The sequence below is a fragment of the Nannobrachium achirus genome (assembly GCF_963921795.1).
Source record: "Nannobrachium achirus genome assembly, chromosome: 7".
In the NCBI taxonomy this organism is placed as follows: Eukaryota; Metazoa; Chordata; class Actinopteri; order Myctophiformes; family Myctophidae; genus Nannobrachium; species Nannobrachium achirus.
In genome coordinates, this window is record NC_137816.1 from 64,790,353 (window position 1) to 64,807,517 (window position 17,165).

Here is a 17,165-nt window from a genome sequence, read left to right on the forward strand (position 1 = left end):
TTTTCGGGGCAGCGGGTCCACCCTTGAATGTCATCACTCTGCTCTTGAGGATGTCGTTTGGTGGCATAAACAATCAGGCTGTCTAGAGCAGTGGATTTCATGTCAGGGACCCCGGGATTGATTTTTTTTTCCTTCTTTTTCTTTTTCTTTCTTTTTTTACCCCCATGTGAAAAGACTGTTGTGTCATAAGAAAAAAACATGTCATCGTGATGGGTTATGAGCTTGTAGATTCTATTTCCAAACAGCCGAGACTCAAAATAGGACTTAATTGTTTAAATTGTTCTACATTTTGCAGGAGACCCCCTTGAGGACCACTGGGGGTCCTCAGTCCCAGCTTTGAGAACCAGTGGTCCAGATGTGTAGATATGAAACAATTCTGTTAGCTTGTTTGTTTCAAACCCATCTATGGCTGGCTACGACTGCCTTCCAAAGGGTGCGGGCAGTTAGTTAGGCAACCCGGCCTGGTGGAGACCTGTGCTCCAAGGAGTGCACCTTTCTAGTTGTGTTTTGCTTCTGACACATCGTCCCTGTGACGAAGAACTTTAGCTTAGCGGAGTTGAGCTAATAAAAACCAACACAATTCATGCTGAATATTCCTGAATTACTTCACCATTACTTTTTGAAACTAATTAAAAAGTTCCTCAACCAGTGAAGCGTCTGCCTTGGCAGGAGAAATGTCCCCAAAATATTGTTCTCCAAGCAGCCATCACAGAGCTTTATTCTCTCACTAGTCAGACAAGCCCCTTTGAAACTTCACATTTAAACGCTGCTTTGCAAAATGTAGCATTGTTTTTGGCAAAGGCTTGTCAATCCAAACATTTCCAGGCTCCCACGTTGCCTTGCGGTAAAACAACAAATCAACCAACATTTCATTTAGATAATGACGGACCTTTCACTACGGTACACAATCACACTGAAGTTCATTACAGAGAGGTTCGCTTGAAGACACACAATTCGAGTAAGCACTGCAGTCCACTTTTCCTTAGCTAAGCATTATTTGTTCAAAATGGCAGCCCTTTCATCACATGAGCACTAAACAATGATCAGGGGAATTGGCAGTTTGCTCTCTTAGTTGCTGGTGCTGCCAGCCAGGCTGCAGTCCATCAATGTATAGATTAAAGACATTACCATCTCCCCCTGGTCGATAGCAGCGTCTAATTCCCCCTGTGTTCCACACTTGACCTCCAGTCAATTCTTACTTTCCCACAGCGTCACAACATGGTTCAGCTACATGAAAGACCTGCTATACTGTTATGTTTAAGAGTGATCGACGTCTAGTCGGCAAGTGCCAAGCAAAAGTGTTGAATTCAAAACCCTTAAAGGCCATGCCTTTAAGGGTTATAGAATGATGTCTCTCTTCTTGATTAACCCTTAAGTTCTGTTCAGATTCACTACACCTTCGTTCTGTTCGGGTCATTTTGACCCGGTGGATATTTGGTTTAAAAAAAACAACACTAATATAAATTTTAACTTAACAAATCATCATGATACATTGACTTTGACTCAATACCAAACAATTCATATGATATATTTGGTAAATGTTTGCATTTCTGCTTTGCTATATCACATTAAACACTGAAAGAGCTAGGCGTTTTTACTGATTTAGCTGAAATCCATGTAAAAAAAACTACTTCATTTAATACTGGGCAATATTGCTCATGCTTATAGGAAGGGGGGGAGGGTTCGGAATGGGGCTTCGGAAGGGGGGTGTTAGAAGTGGGGGTGACTGTGTGTCTGTGTTTTGGCATAATACTGTGTATTTCTGTGCTTCCGGGTCAAAATGACCCGAACAGCACTTAAGGTTCAAAAAATATGAGGGGGGTGTAGCATGGGTGTAGTGCAAAAATATTTTTTTTACATGTTCATCTCAGAAGAATCTTTAAGGCCAGTGAGTTTCAGGTGGAAACATTTTTAACTTCTACCTTTTTTTACCAAATGAAAATGTAAAACGGGTCAAAATGACCCGAACAGCACTTAAGGGTTAAATGAATTGACTGTGTCTTGTGAGAAGGTATTGATTGGATCTAAATGATTACCTGTAGCATGTGATCATATTTATGATCATTATATGAATCTGACTTGTCGGGTGGAAACCAAGCATTTTCAATAACCAATCTACAAACTCACAGCATGTTGCATAGTGGCAGATCGGCTATTTTGGCTCTTGTACAATGAAGAGTGAAGATTGTCACTGTATGCAATGAAGAGTGTCTCTTTAAAATGAAGAATAATACATGGCATGGGTGGAAAAAAAACATAGAGTGTTGAAAGATGGAGATACAGGGTTTCGCCCCTGTAGCGACAATATCATCGCTGTCGGGCAGAAACCTCTTATCTCCATATTTTAACTGTGGGTTTTTTCATCAATTATGCCCTACTTCAGTGGTTCTCAAACATTTTCATGTCAAGGGCCTCCAAATGGAAACATATTAGCCCGCGGACCACGATTTGAAAAGATATGCCAGGGACCCCCATAGGAGAAGATTTTTTTACATGCATTTTAGGCTACGGGCCCCCATTTCTCTGGGACCCCAATTTATATTGTAAAATCAAAGTTAATTTAACTCAGAGAGTGCATACACATGGAACCAAATGGACCATTTGGTTCCATTTGTGCACTCTCTGAGTTACAAACACATAAGAGTCGATTTGGTTCCCACTGTAACTATCATTTAACTGGAGACCCCCTGGAACTCCCTCAAGGACGCCTGGGGGTCCCCGGATCCCACTTTGAGAACCACTGTGCTACTTGATCACACTACAGCGTCACACAAAAGCATCTAAAATTGCAGATCTATACGAGAATTTGAATCCTGAAAAGTAGTATGAGGTTTCCCCCCGACGGAGACGATTCTGCAGAGAGTGACCGATTTCCACATTACAGAAAGATAATCTAGTCCAATAATAACACATTTGCATCATTCATCCATTATGGCTATATCGCCTATAGGCTATTAGCACTGTCATTAATTTTCCCTTCTCATAAAGACCTTGCTTTTAATGTCTGACCTTGTGTGAACGTAGAAGAGTAACTCCCATTTCAGTTACAATATGTTCATATTTACAGCCAGATGTGAACAGTATGCAGCACCACATCCTCCTTTCTGAACCAGGTTTCTCTGTTGTCCAAACATAAGCTTAAATATTTGATGCTGCAGCCTTTCCATCATCAGACTTCCCTGTTTCCAAGAAAAGCCTGCCTGTCGAGGAGAGATACATCAAACACGTGAAAAAAGTATCTTGTGAAAATTATTTTCATTTTTATTAATAATACAATTGAGGAATCTTGTGAAAATTATTTCCATTTTATTAATAATACAATTGGGTATAATAATGCAGGGTACTTTTATTTGTGAATATGTTTATCTAGAGACTGAAAAACAGCCAAAAGGGCATGCACATCCGAGGCCATATAGTCTGGGTGCTGGACTAATAAATACAGATAAGAAATAAGAGTAATTTGCTGCTCCCAAAGTGTAAGATTTACTTGTGGTAATGTTTCGAGCCTATGGGTTCTTCAAACCACTGTGTGTTCAATCAATGTTGTTAATGTTGTATTGTGCCAATTCGTTTACCTATTTTCTTTCTTTTGTATTTATATATATGCTGATTATCATGATTTGACTTTAAAATTACTTTAAGTGGTTAAAACAAAAGTTTACAGTAAGAGGTTAAAGCTCTATATTCTGATACTAATTAAAGTAAACACAAAAGATTTTTTTCACGTGGGACACTAATTTCATCCATTCAGGCGAGAGGCCACACATAATATCAGCTTAAAATGTATAGTGTTTAATGAAGTACTTAAGTATAGCACTTGATTGAGTAAATGCACTAAGCTACTTTCCACCACTGGTATCTATAAGGAGTAAATCAGTGTTGGTTGTCAGCATGAACACGTGGGACTCGGTGGCAATGCAGTCTTCTGGATATGTACCAAATGTAGGAACAAGCTCTATGAAGACCTGATGAGCCCAGTTAAAATGCTCAGTGATGATGGATGGATGGATGGATGGATGGATGGATGGATGGATGGATGGATGGATGGATGGATGGATGGATGGATGGATAGATAGATAGATAGATAGATACCTTTATTATCCCAAAGGGGAAAATCAGTCGCCCCGAGGCAGCACAGCAGTTTAAGGTTATTTACAAAGTTACAGAGAAGTATGAAAAGAAAGCAAAAGTACAGCGGAAAAAAAGTACAGAAAAGAGCCAGTACACCAAAAAAAAGAGAAAGAAGAATATATACATAAAGTCAATGCTGTAACAGCCATACTTAAAAAAAGCAAATAGCAATACTTAAGCACAACTTATCAATACAGTGCCAAACAAAAGTGTCCATAGTTCACAGATTATAGTTCTGTGTGATTGTACTTCACAAGGTAATGTAATTCACCCTTTGTTAGCCTCCTGGTTGGTCCCTGACTGACCAACCAGCAGGCTGTATCTGCCTTGTCCCGCCCTGGTTCCGCCTTTTTTATGTTGAATTAGCTAAAAAGTTTTGGAGAAATAAAAACATTTAAAAACATGCTGATTCACTATGCTGCCACTGAGCAGCTCCAATTGACTGAAACAAAGTTTGAAATTGAGCACACAGAATAACAATATGAAGCAATTGAATTAACATGGCAGTGGATGGAATGTCCCACTGAATGTCCCACCAAGACACGGCAACCAATGGGTGTGGAGAGGGGCAGGACAATGGGCGGGACTTGACAAAGGGTGAATTGCTCTACATCAAAACTCTACCAGAGTCCAGAGGCACAATCTGCACTGACTCACGCACCACCTTCCCAAATTAGCATCCAAAACGTCACCTGTTGAGTCCTGTTGTTAAAATCTGCCAATAGTACACGAAAGAATAGGCTTAAAATAAAGCACAACCACTTACTTATGATGCATGGCTATTACAGATACCGGTACTTATGTAGCACTGACTAGCATTGACTGTTGTGGACACTTTATTTGGTTAAGGTCACTTTTTCTTTGTTTGGCACTACATTTATAAGTTGTACTATGAGTATTAGGCTACAATTTGTGTCATGACGTGACACTTATGTAGCATTGACTGTTCTTGACACTTCATATTTTTAGTTTTTTTTTACCTATGTTTACAACTGCTCTGTATTGTTTATTCTTTTTTTTTGCTTAGTTTTTGTCGCTGTACGCAACATTACTTTTTTCTTTTCATACTTTCATACCATCTATCTATTAAATCAACCAAGTAAAGCCTCAGCAAATATAAAGAAACAAAAAATATCTTAACCATATCGACTTAAACTGTTCCAGAGTCAGTTCTGCACATGGACAACTTTTTCCTGTCACTCTACACCGGGTAGCTCTGCCCGGGTAGCTCAGTCGGTAGAGCTCTCGCCTTTGTACCGCAAGGTCATGGGTTCCATTCCGGGCACCGCCAACTCAGCGTATGAGTAGCACGGCTTGGCAAGTCGTGCGGCAAGTACTGGGAGCTGATGGTAGGTGTGGCGCTCCACCTCAGCAGTCCATCTCCCAGGGGTCTAGCGCATTGTAACGGGGACAGACTCCCGCGTGTTACCGGCTGATACCGACAATAAGCCACTCCCGACCTACTTGTTACACCAAATCTCTTGCCGATCTTCTATTTTGGCTAATGTTAGAATATGATGGATGCTGGTGATCGGGAGTGCAGATTGATACCCGCCAGGTCAAGGTGCCAATCCTACCTAGTTATAGGCCGAAACTATACTGATGACATCAGATCACAGTGACGTGTAGTAAAACGGCTAACCTGGAATTCACCTTTAAAGTCTGTGAGAACCACTGGTTTATATCCTTTGACCTTTGGTCCTGTGTGAGTTTGACATAACACTGTAAGCGTATTAAAGTGTGTAGGTGAGGTCAGCTGGCTGACTGTTACAAGCTAGAGGTTGATACATCAATACAGACCCAGCCTACAGTATAGACTCATGCATGCACCAGTACATGCCTTGTACAGTATTGACAAATATCTGGATGTACAGTCAGGCAATAACCTTGGCTCTCTTCCGATAATACCTTTATCCTGCTCCTAAGGCAGAAACGGTATGCGCACAGAATGCTTGATGACGAATCCAACAGAGCAGTCTGACTGTTTGGCACCACCAGTGAATTAACTTTGCTGTCGGGCAGAACGATTCAACCTATTTTTATTTTTTTATTTTTTTTATTAATGACCTATTTCGCTGCATGACATGTCGAGCAAAAAGTAGCAAAAAATTGCTAATTTGCAAACTCACTATGTCACAGTACGGGATGTGCGCTTGTAGATCGCTTATTTTCTTATTTAAAGTGATCCCTGGCTAATACGACAAATATGCCTTAATACATTATAATTGTCCTCTATAACTACAATGTAAAATTAAAAACATCTCAAATATTTTATTTCTTCTAGAAATAGCTAATCTTTCAGTCAATAGGGGAAATGCCTGTCGCAAGTTGATGATGTCATAAATGTTATGTGTGGTCTAATTTATGGCATGCATGTGCAAAATAAACCACAAACACATTTGAAATATTGATTTGATGCTCATATTAACCATAGGAATTATTACGTTTGTTTTTATTTGCACATGCATTCCATAAATTCCATAGGGATAGATCACAGATTACATTTATGACATCGTCAACTTGCGACAGGCATTTCCCCTATTGAGTGAAAGATTAGCTATTTCTAGAAGAAATAAAATATTTAAGGTGTTTTTAATTTGTAATTATAGAGGACAATTATAATGTATTAAGGCATATTTGTTGTATTAGTCAGGGATCACTTTAAGATATGTTTTTGGGCTTTTATGCCTTTATCGATAGGACAGTAGACTGACAGGGAATCGAATCAGCGACATGGTATGTGGTATGCGCCTGGACCGGCAGGCCATTGGGCGCCCCGTAGATCGCTTATTTTCTAAAGAAATCTTGAATGGGTTTTAAGATTTTGGCCTGCACTGACATGACCAGAAGAGTGGCGCCAGGTTGAAAGTGGATTTATACATATTGAACCGATGAAAAGTATTGATTGTGATATACAAATATACTGTAAATCAAACAAAACTACACTAAACTAAACTAAATACCCCCTCACAAACAAGATAATGCATCTCAAGACTAAATAGTACAAAACTGCAATCAGTGATGCAGGCAGAATGGGGGAAGTTTCACATTGCATTTCTGCTGTCACTCATGTGATGAGGTCACCTCACAATGCAGAGAAAGAATCTCTGAATTCTTTCCCACAAACCTCATGGAGGATGGGTGGCTGTAATGGTAAATGGTGCATTTATATAGCGCTTTTATCCAAAGCGCTTTACAATGTGCATTACATTCACCCATTCACACACACATTCATACACCGGTGGCGGTGGAAACCATGCAAGGCACCAACCTGCTCACCGGGAGCAAGGGGGTTCAGTGTCTTGCCCAAGGACACTTCGAAATGTAGACAGGAAGAGCCCGGATTTGAACCGCCGATCCATGGATCATTGGCCAACCTGCTCTACCTCCTGAGCTGCAGCCGTGGCTGTCAGAAGCTTGAGAAGAGGAATGATTTTTATCAACACTTTCATTCTTCATCCTTATCCCACATGGACCTCCATCACCATTCCTTTAGTCCATCACTTACTCTTACTTTAGTTCAAGTCCAATGTTTTATTCTGCACGCACACACAATCTCACTTTTTAAATGACACTGCAACACGTCTCCCTTTCCTTTCCTTTCCTTTCCTTCCTCCCCATGCAGTTCCAGACTCCAACTCGCTCGCTGCCAAAACTGTGAGCAGTGAGAGTCTCCTACAAGCCATGCCAGTGGTGATGCAGTAGAAAGGCATCAAGGCATTCAGAACAGACAGTTACAACCTCCTACTAACCATGACAGTGATAATGCAGGACAAAGGCATCAAGGCATTCAGAGCATTAAAACACACTGAACACAAGTAGTGTCTCTTAATCTGCCCACGACTGGCAATGAGAAGGAAAGCAGCCCGGTTCAACATAAGCTCCTCTTTCATCTCTTCCCCAGAAACATTTAAACAAAGAACACTCCACGAAAGAATACATTAAAAGAACACTAAAATAAAACACCAAAAAAAGCACAAACTATTTGATATGACTGAACAATAAACTGATTAATATATAATCTAGTCAGTGTATGCATGGCAAGCTATACACCATTTGTTTCTCTTGAGTCACTGGCAGGAAGCTGAAACTGACACACCAACAATCGCTGCTTATTTACAAGTTATTATCCATGACTTACCGAGTGTTGAGGCTCACAGCCGGACAGAGGAGCAGTAAGCAAAGAGCTTGGATGAATTTCATAGCTGTGTGGTCTCACTCTCCTCTTGGCTCTCCTATCTCAGCTGCTTTCTCCTCTCTCTGTCTAGTTGTTAGCACACCCTCACACACAGCCCAGACACACAAGCAGTGAGGCAGACAGATGCAACACAGTGGCTGAGGAGAGAGGGAGGATCTCTGGCTTTAAATATCGCAGGCACACGGAGGGACTCGCTAATGGGAATGAACGGGAGGGGCTGAATCCTATAAGAGAGAGAGAGAGAGAGAGAGAGAGAGAGAGAGAGAGAGAGAGAGACAGACAGACGGAGGGGAGTGATTCAGAGATGGCAGGGTGATGTCAGAGCCTGGTTCGGTTCTGCCATTGGCAAATGCCTCTCTCTCTCTCTCTCTCTCTCTCTCTCTCTCTCTCTCTGCACTGCTGATGCTCCAGTGAAATCACATCTTTTACCTTTGATGTCAGAGACTCAGACAGCGGAATAATTGAACTGGCAGCTGAGCGGTCACTGGGTGCAAGCAAACCATGGGGTCAATCGATGATGACCCTCTCTTCCCTTTTCTTTTCCGTACCCACTCAGTTGAGTAACACATGCAATAAACTTTTTGCTACTTTCTTCGCCGCTCAGTTTGAGCACAGAGCATTTTATGAGCATTTTGAAATAAAAATAAGTCTTCTTAGTCTCTGTCTGAGGAATCTTTTTTAGACCACCACACCTGCAGTCAACCGTGAACAAAGGACAAAGAAGGCACAACAGTTTACGCTGTAGGCTACTTTAATATTTTAAGAAATCATTTTTCCCCACAGAGGTTGCCACCAATCAGAAGTAGTCTCTTTGGAATTCCAGATATAATATTTAGAGCTATAGGTCTTGAACATGATGTTGAGGATTTTGAGGATGTTCTAAGTGGGGCTCCAAGCTACGGAATACCGTCAGAATATTAAGCAGTTCCACCACAAAAAGGTGGAGGTCACACACCATAGGTATGATAAATGGTTTCCATTACACTTTTAATAGAGTTTGGAGCCCATTGTCCCCCAGTAGTACCTCCCCTCTCCCCCCTCCATTTATTTGGGTCTAATTAGAAGCATCATGCATGGAAACCCATTGTGACCAGCAGTAATGAATCCTCTGCACCACGACTTGCCTCGGTTAGTGAGGGGGCTGTCCTCGGTTACCGGGGACGACGTCCCTAAGTGTCCTTTGAGGACCTCCCTAATCTGTCTTAATCATATGTGTAGCCAGCCACGAAAAGGGAGGGAGACACCTGTCATGACAGCGTGTGCGGGTTTCCCAACTGGTCTGAGCAGCGTGTATCTATTCTGCATCTATAGCTTAATTTAAGATCCAACATTTTTAACTCAAATATTTGCTTCTGGGGATCACTGGAACTAAATATTTTGAGATGGGAGTCCGCGGTCAAATACATATCATTTTGGGGGTCCTTGACATGACAATGTTTTTCAGAAAACAACATTTTGGCCTACTGTATATCAGTGGTTCTCAAACTTTGTCATGTCAAACTTTGTCATGCCAAAATGATGTATTTGGCCGTCTGAGGCCGTCTCAGAGGGTCACCAATTCAATTCATATGCCTTGTTGCATTTATTTGAGCTAATTGCACGATCAATAATGAATAATTGTTTCCATTGGGATTCAAATCCAACGCAGTGCATCCAGCTTTGTCGAGTGCCTATATAGTCCCCCCAGGAATCCACAGAGAAAAAGTCTTGATTCCGCGGAGCACAATCCTGATTCTGCGGAATTCTGCGGAGAACAATTCTTGATTCCACGGACATTAAAAAACAACTCCGAAAATAACCAGTTAAGTAAAAAATGATTTAGTTCTAATAATCAAGTAAAACCCTTCATGGAATGGCTACAATTAATTGTAATTAGTGGTTAGAATAATCAAATATTCAAATAATCGTTTTTGAGAAGAAAAACAATTTTTTTATTTTTAATTGTTATTGTTTTAAATATTTAATTTCTGTTGCAAAGACTATATTGTAATCCAAACCATGCCCATAATTACTTTTTAGAGGATATCTAGTACGGCTGTAATATTTATTCTCTTCCACATTAGCATTGTCATTGCCAGGACCATAGGCATAGAGGAACTATATGTCAGGACACAGTTTCATGTACCGGTAGGAATGTGGGACCATCCAGCGATCCATCAGTCAAACTATTCCCCTAGGACCCTGTGAAGCAAAGTCCTATGAGGTGGGCAGGTGGCCTCACCATGTAGGCTACAAATCGTTTTATAATAGGAGTAATAACTGACATAATGTCAGGTTTTACTGTTACTCCGCAGACGGCAGAAAAATCGGCAAATGGCAGAGAAATCAGTGAATCGCGTAGAAACCTGGGGGGACTACCTATATACGAACACAACAGGCCCGTGCGTGTGGGAGGGAAGACAGCCAGGGAGGGTGACATTTGTCAGTCACTGGGCGAGTGTTGAGCAGAAAAGGATGGAGGTTCTATACCTCCTCCCAGTGGGGGCTCCTTACTGGATAAAACAGTGGTTCTCCGCCTTCTCAGGCCGCAATCATGTCCCAACCCAAAGTTTGAGAACCACTGGGATACAACAGCCTTGACAACAACGAGGGGAGTAAATTGAAACATGTTCATAAATCTTCAGAAATAACGGAAATATTTGAGAAAAAAGCTCACATGAGTTATTTATTCACATTATAGGTTCACTTATTAGCACAAGGCACATGCCCAGAATATGGACACTAGGCCTCATGTGGTTAACTGACCAATAAAGTGGAAACCTCATTAAAGTATAGTTTTCATAAACCTGTTAAAAAATAAATGTGTTTACGGCAGTAATTCAGCTAAGGATCTGTGCCATCTCATTTCAGAAAACTGCATCGAGCATTAAATTAGCTGCCCATGGGGAGGTTCTCTCTGCACAAAGAAAAAAAGAAAAAAGAAAGAAAGTTGAGAACTGAAAATGTATGCATGGGATGGTTGGTTGTTTCATTTCAAACCTCTGTAAACAGAGATAAAGACTAATAGACTATAACAAGTTTAATAAATAGCGACTTATCTACAGTAAATGCGTCATAATGCTGAGGAAAATAAAATACATTTATGCATTTTGTAAACATTGGGGGGATTCTGACTGACATCCATTTGATCACTATCCACTAGTTTCCAACGTCCCATCCTGCATTGCACAGAAGGTGTGCAGTTCCGGTGTGACAGCCAAGTGTGATCTACAAGCTCACTACGGTTGCATCTGCGACGCGGCGTGAGCTTGTATGTCAGCTATTCTCCGGATGTTTCCCACACATAATGCTATGGTAAATTCTCGCGGAAACAGGTGGATAGGCGAACATTGGACAAAAATAAACAATCTACAATCAAGTGTATCTGAAAAAAAAATCACACCTGGTGTGAAGTTAGCGGTGGTGCTATTTATGAGTTAAGAGCCCGGACACAACAAACCTTTAGCGCTTTGTGCCAAGATGTAGGCCATGGGTGAAGGCCCCACGTCAGAGTCCGGACAAAGCCACATGTTGGAGCTTAGGTCCTGAAATGAAGGGAATATCCGCACTCTCTTGAATTATGACTTTAAGAATTATTTATTTATTTATTTATACATATAGGCACAGCAGCAGCGGTCTATCTAGAGAAACGGACGCGTTTCGGCCTAAAGGCCTTCCTTCCTTGGTTACCTCCCATTTTCTTACACAATTTCATTTTCACAATAAGTCTATAATAAAAAATACTTAAATAATTTACAAAACATACAGTTTCCACAGTCAGTGCAGTCAAAACATTCGATTTACAAAAAACAATTCAATAATTGCTGGAATGAGCTTAGCTCCCTCCAGGAGCACCGCTCAAACAGGAGAGGACCAATCAAAGTTTAGACCCCTGGGGGACACTGGTCAATTAGGGTTCATTTGGTTAAAATAAGCATCTGTGATCATTCTGGGACCATAATAATGTATCTTATTTGACTTGTTTTCTATCACTTTGTGAGGTACTGTAGCAGACAGTATCCTAAAGCAGAGCTCTTCAAACGTATCATGGCTGGTTTTCTCTGAGCCTCAGTGTTAATTGCTTTCACCCCGTTGACAAGGTGCAACAAGACGAATGCAATTAAACAGCTGGTAGGACAGGAGAGCAGCCACAGCACCACTCCCCAAGGACCAGAACTGAAGACACAATCCTTATAGCTTATAAAATACAGTCTCTGGAGGATGAATCAGTTGTTGTCTTGTCGGGGAAAACATCTCTGGTTGAGAATGACAGAGTTCCACTGTCCTAACCCTTAACGAAAACCGCCTACGTGTCCTTGAATAAGGCAGTTAACCTCCAGTTTGTGTTATGTAGCTCAGAGCTGCATGGGTAACTCTACGCTGCTGTTGCATTATCTTGGCTCGTATTGCTGTAGAGTCTGGCTCACACTTGCTATAGTTCAACACATAATATCTGCTGCTATTTGCAATGTGTAGGATAGTTTGTTCATCTGTCTGCTGCATGAATGTACTGTACTGTATGTATCCCGGTTCCTAATGTATTCTCCCTCAGTAACCCAGGGATGGTGCAAATTTTACTGTATATATACACACTAGTCTATGGTTATTCTCCACACATGTATCTGTGTGTATTGGTGCAGGTTTTTTGCACACCTATAGCCTACTTTATCAGAATAAATAAATAAACACTTAGTATCCTCACCAGCTCTGTGGCCTTGTGGTTATACTTATAGTGCAGTGAAATGACCGCTCTATAACTCATAACACATCGTTGATACCATGCAAGGCCAGGCCCGGCGGCACGGGGGTGTACCACCTTGCCCCTCACGGCGCATCCGTGAAACCAGTTTAACCGCATTGCAAATACTCTAAAACAAAGGTGACTTTCTTGAAACACACATTTGCATATGGTCGCAACCTTCACTTAAGCTCACGGCCCCCTAAGTTGAGAGAGAGAGAGAGAGAGAGAGAGAGACAGAGAGACGGTTAGGCTCCTAATTAAGACGGAATTGATTTGAATCAACTCTTGCATTCTGATTTACTGTATTATGCTAAATGCTTCTGTGACTGGGTTACTGTATAATTGTCTTTACACAATAAGGATCACAGCCAATGCACACTTTACCTCCTGCACCATATGCATAGAATAGAACAAAGAACAAAGAAAAGTTTGGTGGAGGTGAGGGAGGCATTCAGTTTTTGACCCTTATTATTTATTACATTACAATTTTTTGACCATTTCAGTTTAATTTTATCTACATGGAAGTTTTTGGAATACAATAAATATTTTTCGTTGCATTTAAATTTCTCCTTTCTTTTTTTTTATTGGAAAATAATGGAGTCAAGACACCCTAGGGCCTAGGCCTTCACCAGTAGAGGTTTGGATTAAATGCCTCTACATACTGTATGTGGGCTGCATGGTTAGCATAGGAATCGCTCCCTTCAGACATTGTCCTATCAACTGAGGGCAGAGCATCAGACGTTGTGACATCATAGGTGTTTCAGGGACGTGAGGATCTCTTTCTCTCTATGCCTGGGTTTCAAAAGTTTGACCCTGTCCATCACTTTCACAACTGCCGTAGAAGACGGCTCAAGGTGCTGCTGCTGTGCTGTGTACTAATGCTGGGTATTCTTGCTCTCTTGCTGTCAGTCATAATGGACCCAATGACAGCCATGGCTGGCAATGAAACATACTGTATGTTGAGTGACTGTTTCTGACAGTAATTGAAGACCGCAGTATGTGTCCTGTGTTCTGTTGTTTCTGCTGTGAAGTTAGTGAATTGTGGCTCTTGGTCATCTAGCCCAGTGGTTCTCAAAGTGGGGTCCGAGGACCCCCGGGGGTCCTTGAGGCGGTTCCCGGTCGTATACTCAGCAAAATGGGTTGATATACAGCATCACAATCATTTTAACCCCTTCATCCAAATTTTATACATTGGCTATTCAAAAATGTTCGCGGGTTATTTACAAAAAAATCTTCTCGTCTGGGGGTCCCTGGCACATTTTCAGAGGGGCGTCTGAAGCCAAATATGTCCGCGGCCTTTCGGAGGAGCTACACTTCAGCTAGGCAGTATAGCCACACTTGATATTTAGACAACGGATTGGAGGAGAAGCAAACACTTTTCTGCCGTGGAAAGGCTAGTGTAGGACCATCCAGCAGTAAACACATCCATGATATCTTGACATACACTGCAGTATCAACCTGATAATCACCTGCTCATTCTCAGTTACTGTATGTCCCATTTCATGACAAAGATGTGTGCCATTCGTCTTTGTGTCGGAGCTTTATGAATATCGTGACTATTTGTTAACTGCTGGCCATTGAGTAGAGACAGATAAGGGAAGCCAGGTTTCACAACATTCTTCCACGGTGAGATGTATATAAAGATATTCAGTGATAAAGTGTAGAATAAATGCATATTTTTTATCACTTTCTCTCACCCTCCATCTCTCCTCACGGCTCCTCCCCGTGCAAAGAGGGCACTTATTCAATGCGATGTGATATTCACTTCACTTCAATGTCCCTATCTACTTACTGTACACAGAACTACATACATTAAAAAATATATTAAATAGCATTCCCCTCTCAGCCACTTGCTGTGCAACACAATGCAGACAGAGTCCCTCAGAAATGTAGTCTGCCTTGGTGTGAACATGAGTGTGTTTGATTCAGATAAATGGTAAATGGTGCATTTATATAGCACTTTTATCCAAGGCACTTTACATAGATTGTGCATTACATTCACCGGTGGCGGAGGAAACACCAACCTACTCAACGGGAGCAATTAGGGGTTCAGAGTCTTGCTCAAGGACTCTTCGACATTAAAGGGGAAGACCACCCATTTTCAATATTGAAATATGTCATTAATATACCTTAGAGGAGTTGTGTGAAAAAAAGTTCCCCCCCCCCCCCCCCTTCTGTGTTGCCTGGAACTGGAGGATTGATTTGGGGGTTTGTATTGTAAAGTACAATGTGTGATTTCATCAAGTTGTACTTTACAATACAAACCCCAAAATCAATCCTCCAGTTCTAGGCAACACAGAAGGGGGTAACTTTTTTTCTATTTCCACACAACTCCTCTAAGGTATATTAATGACACAGTTCAATATTGAAAATGGGTGGTCTTCCCCTTTAACTCAGGGGGAGCCCGGATTCGAACTGGGAACCCTTCGGGAACCCTCCATGCTCTAATAATTTCTCTACCCCTGAGCTATGCCGCCCCCAGATGGATCTATAACGCGTACAGTACATCTGTTGAGTGTTGGCACTGCATAAATAGATAGGATATGTTTGTGATTGGCTACAGCTAACCTGTATACTGTATATACTAGTGTTCGGGTAAAGGGGGTACTTGGATTCAAAAATCAAGGAAAGGGGTATAGCCTACTCAAGCCAAACAAGATTGAGAAACTGCACAAGATGTCCTAAAGACATACTACACCAGGGGTTCCCAAACTTTTTTGGCTCAGGGCACCCCTATAAATATATTTTTCCTCCGAGGCACCCATACATTATATTCATCATTTTCACTCTTTGTTAATCAAAATTGTAAAAAGAATAAATGTTATGAATTATTATAAGACGATGACAGCATCTGAATGAATTTGTGTTTAATTATAAGTAAATCAGAATGACATACTTTAAAATTAATTCACCTCCATATAAGGGGAAACATGAAGGCATTTTTGCCATCATTCTCCCCAAGATATGTTGCGAGGAAAACGTTGACATAATAGCCATTTTGGTAACTGAAAATAACTTTGTGCTTCAAGTTTAAAATGATACAAAATAAAAAAAATTAAAAAAGTGTCAAAAGAAATTCGAAATATTATCAAATTATCTCACGGCACCCCTGGACTGCCGTCACGGCACCCCAGGGTGCCCCGTCACCCACTTTGAAAACCCCTGTACTACACGCACAACCTGACGGAGGACCAAGCCATTTTATTGGTGAATTTGGCCATTTCGAATGGCATCAACTATGATAAACAACACTCCGGAGGCGGCGTTGATAGAAAGAGATTATACAGTCACCTGTCCTCTGGGGTCTGCTTTAATGATCCCATGGGACATTGGGCTCAAACTGCCTTGCGTGATGTGGCTCAGCCGATGGACGAATCCTAGTAACCTGTGGCCAACAGTGATCCAGTGTCCTACAGCATGAGCACAGTTCATTGCTCTCCCCATTGGTAGAGGGGGAGAGGATGAAAAAATGGGTTACAAAAAAAAGGAAAAAAGGGAGTTGTGGTTAAAAAAGGGATGACATGCATCTCATAAAATGCTCTCTCTAAAATGATATTTTCATAATCAAAGATTTTAGTTTGAGGTGTTTTCTTTTTTATTTATTTTTTACATGTTGAAAAGTTCTTCCAAATTTGTTAAAATAAAAAAGTTTAATAAAAAATGAAGAAAACTTAGGTTAGGATTTAGAAGGTGTTTTTACAGTAAAATCAGCCTCAGGTCTAAATGGACTAAATGCAGAGCGCAAACAATTGGGATAGCAGTGTGCTCTGATAGTGTCAGACTTTATTGACTTTTATTCCAACAGAGATGTAAACAATTAAGGAGGTGAGATTGGAATGACTCATTATTCCTACCCGACCACCTAAACCTAACCTTAACCCTAACCCTAACCTCAGTAAAACTAACGCTGGTGAATGCTAATCTGGTTAAATGCTAACCTGCCGACGCTGGTGAATGCTAACCTGGTGATGTTAACCTGGTCGGAATATTGAGAGGTCGGAATTACGATCAGACCCCAAGAAAATAATATCATATTCGCGATCATCCGGTCTTTTAGTCAGGGTCTGGACTTTTCTAAATCCATTTACACGGAGGCGAACATACCAGAGAATTTTG

The 17,165-nt window shown here is 41.1% G+C and overlaps 1 protein-coding gene across 1 annotated transcript in view; it reads right to left on the bottom strand.

Annotated features, from left to right (window-relative positions):
- Positions 1–8,334, bottom strand: part of LOC308288920 (leucine zipper protein 2-like) — a gene marked incomplete at both ends in the record, with an annotated part of 165,027 nt that extends 156,693 nt beyond the window's left edge. The window contains one exon of the mRNA XM_080730394.1: positions 8,273–8,334. Within this exon, the coding sequence (XP_080586520.1) occupies positions 8,273–8,334 (62 nt within the window). The remainder of the gene's footprint in view (positions 1–8,272) is intronic.
- Between the last annotated feature and the right edge of the window lie 8,831 nt (positions 8,335–17,165).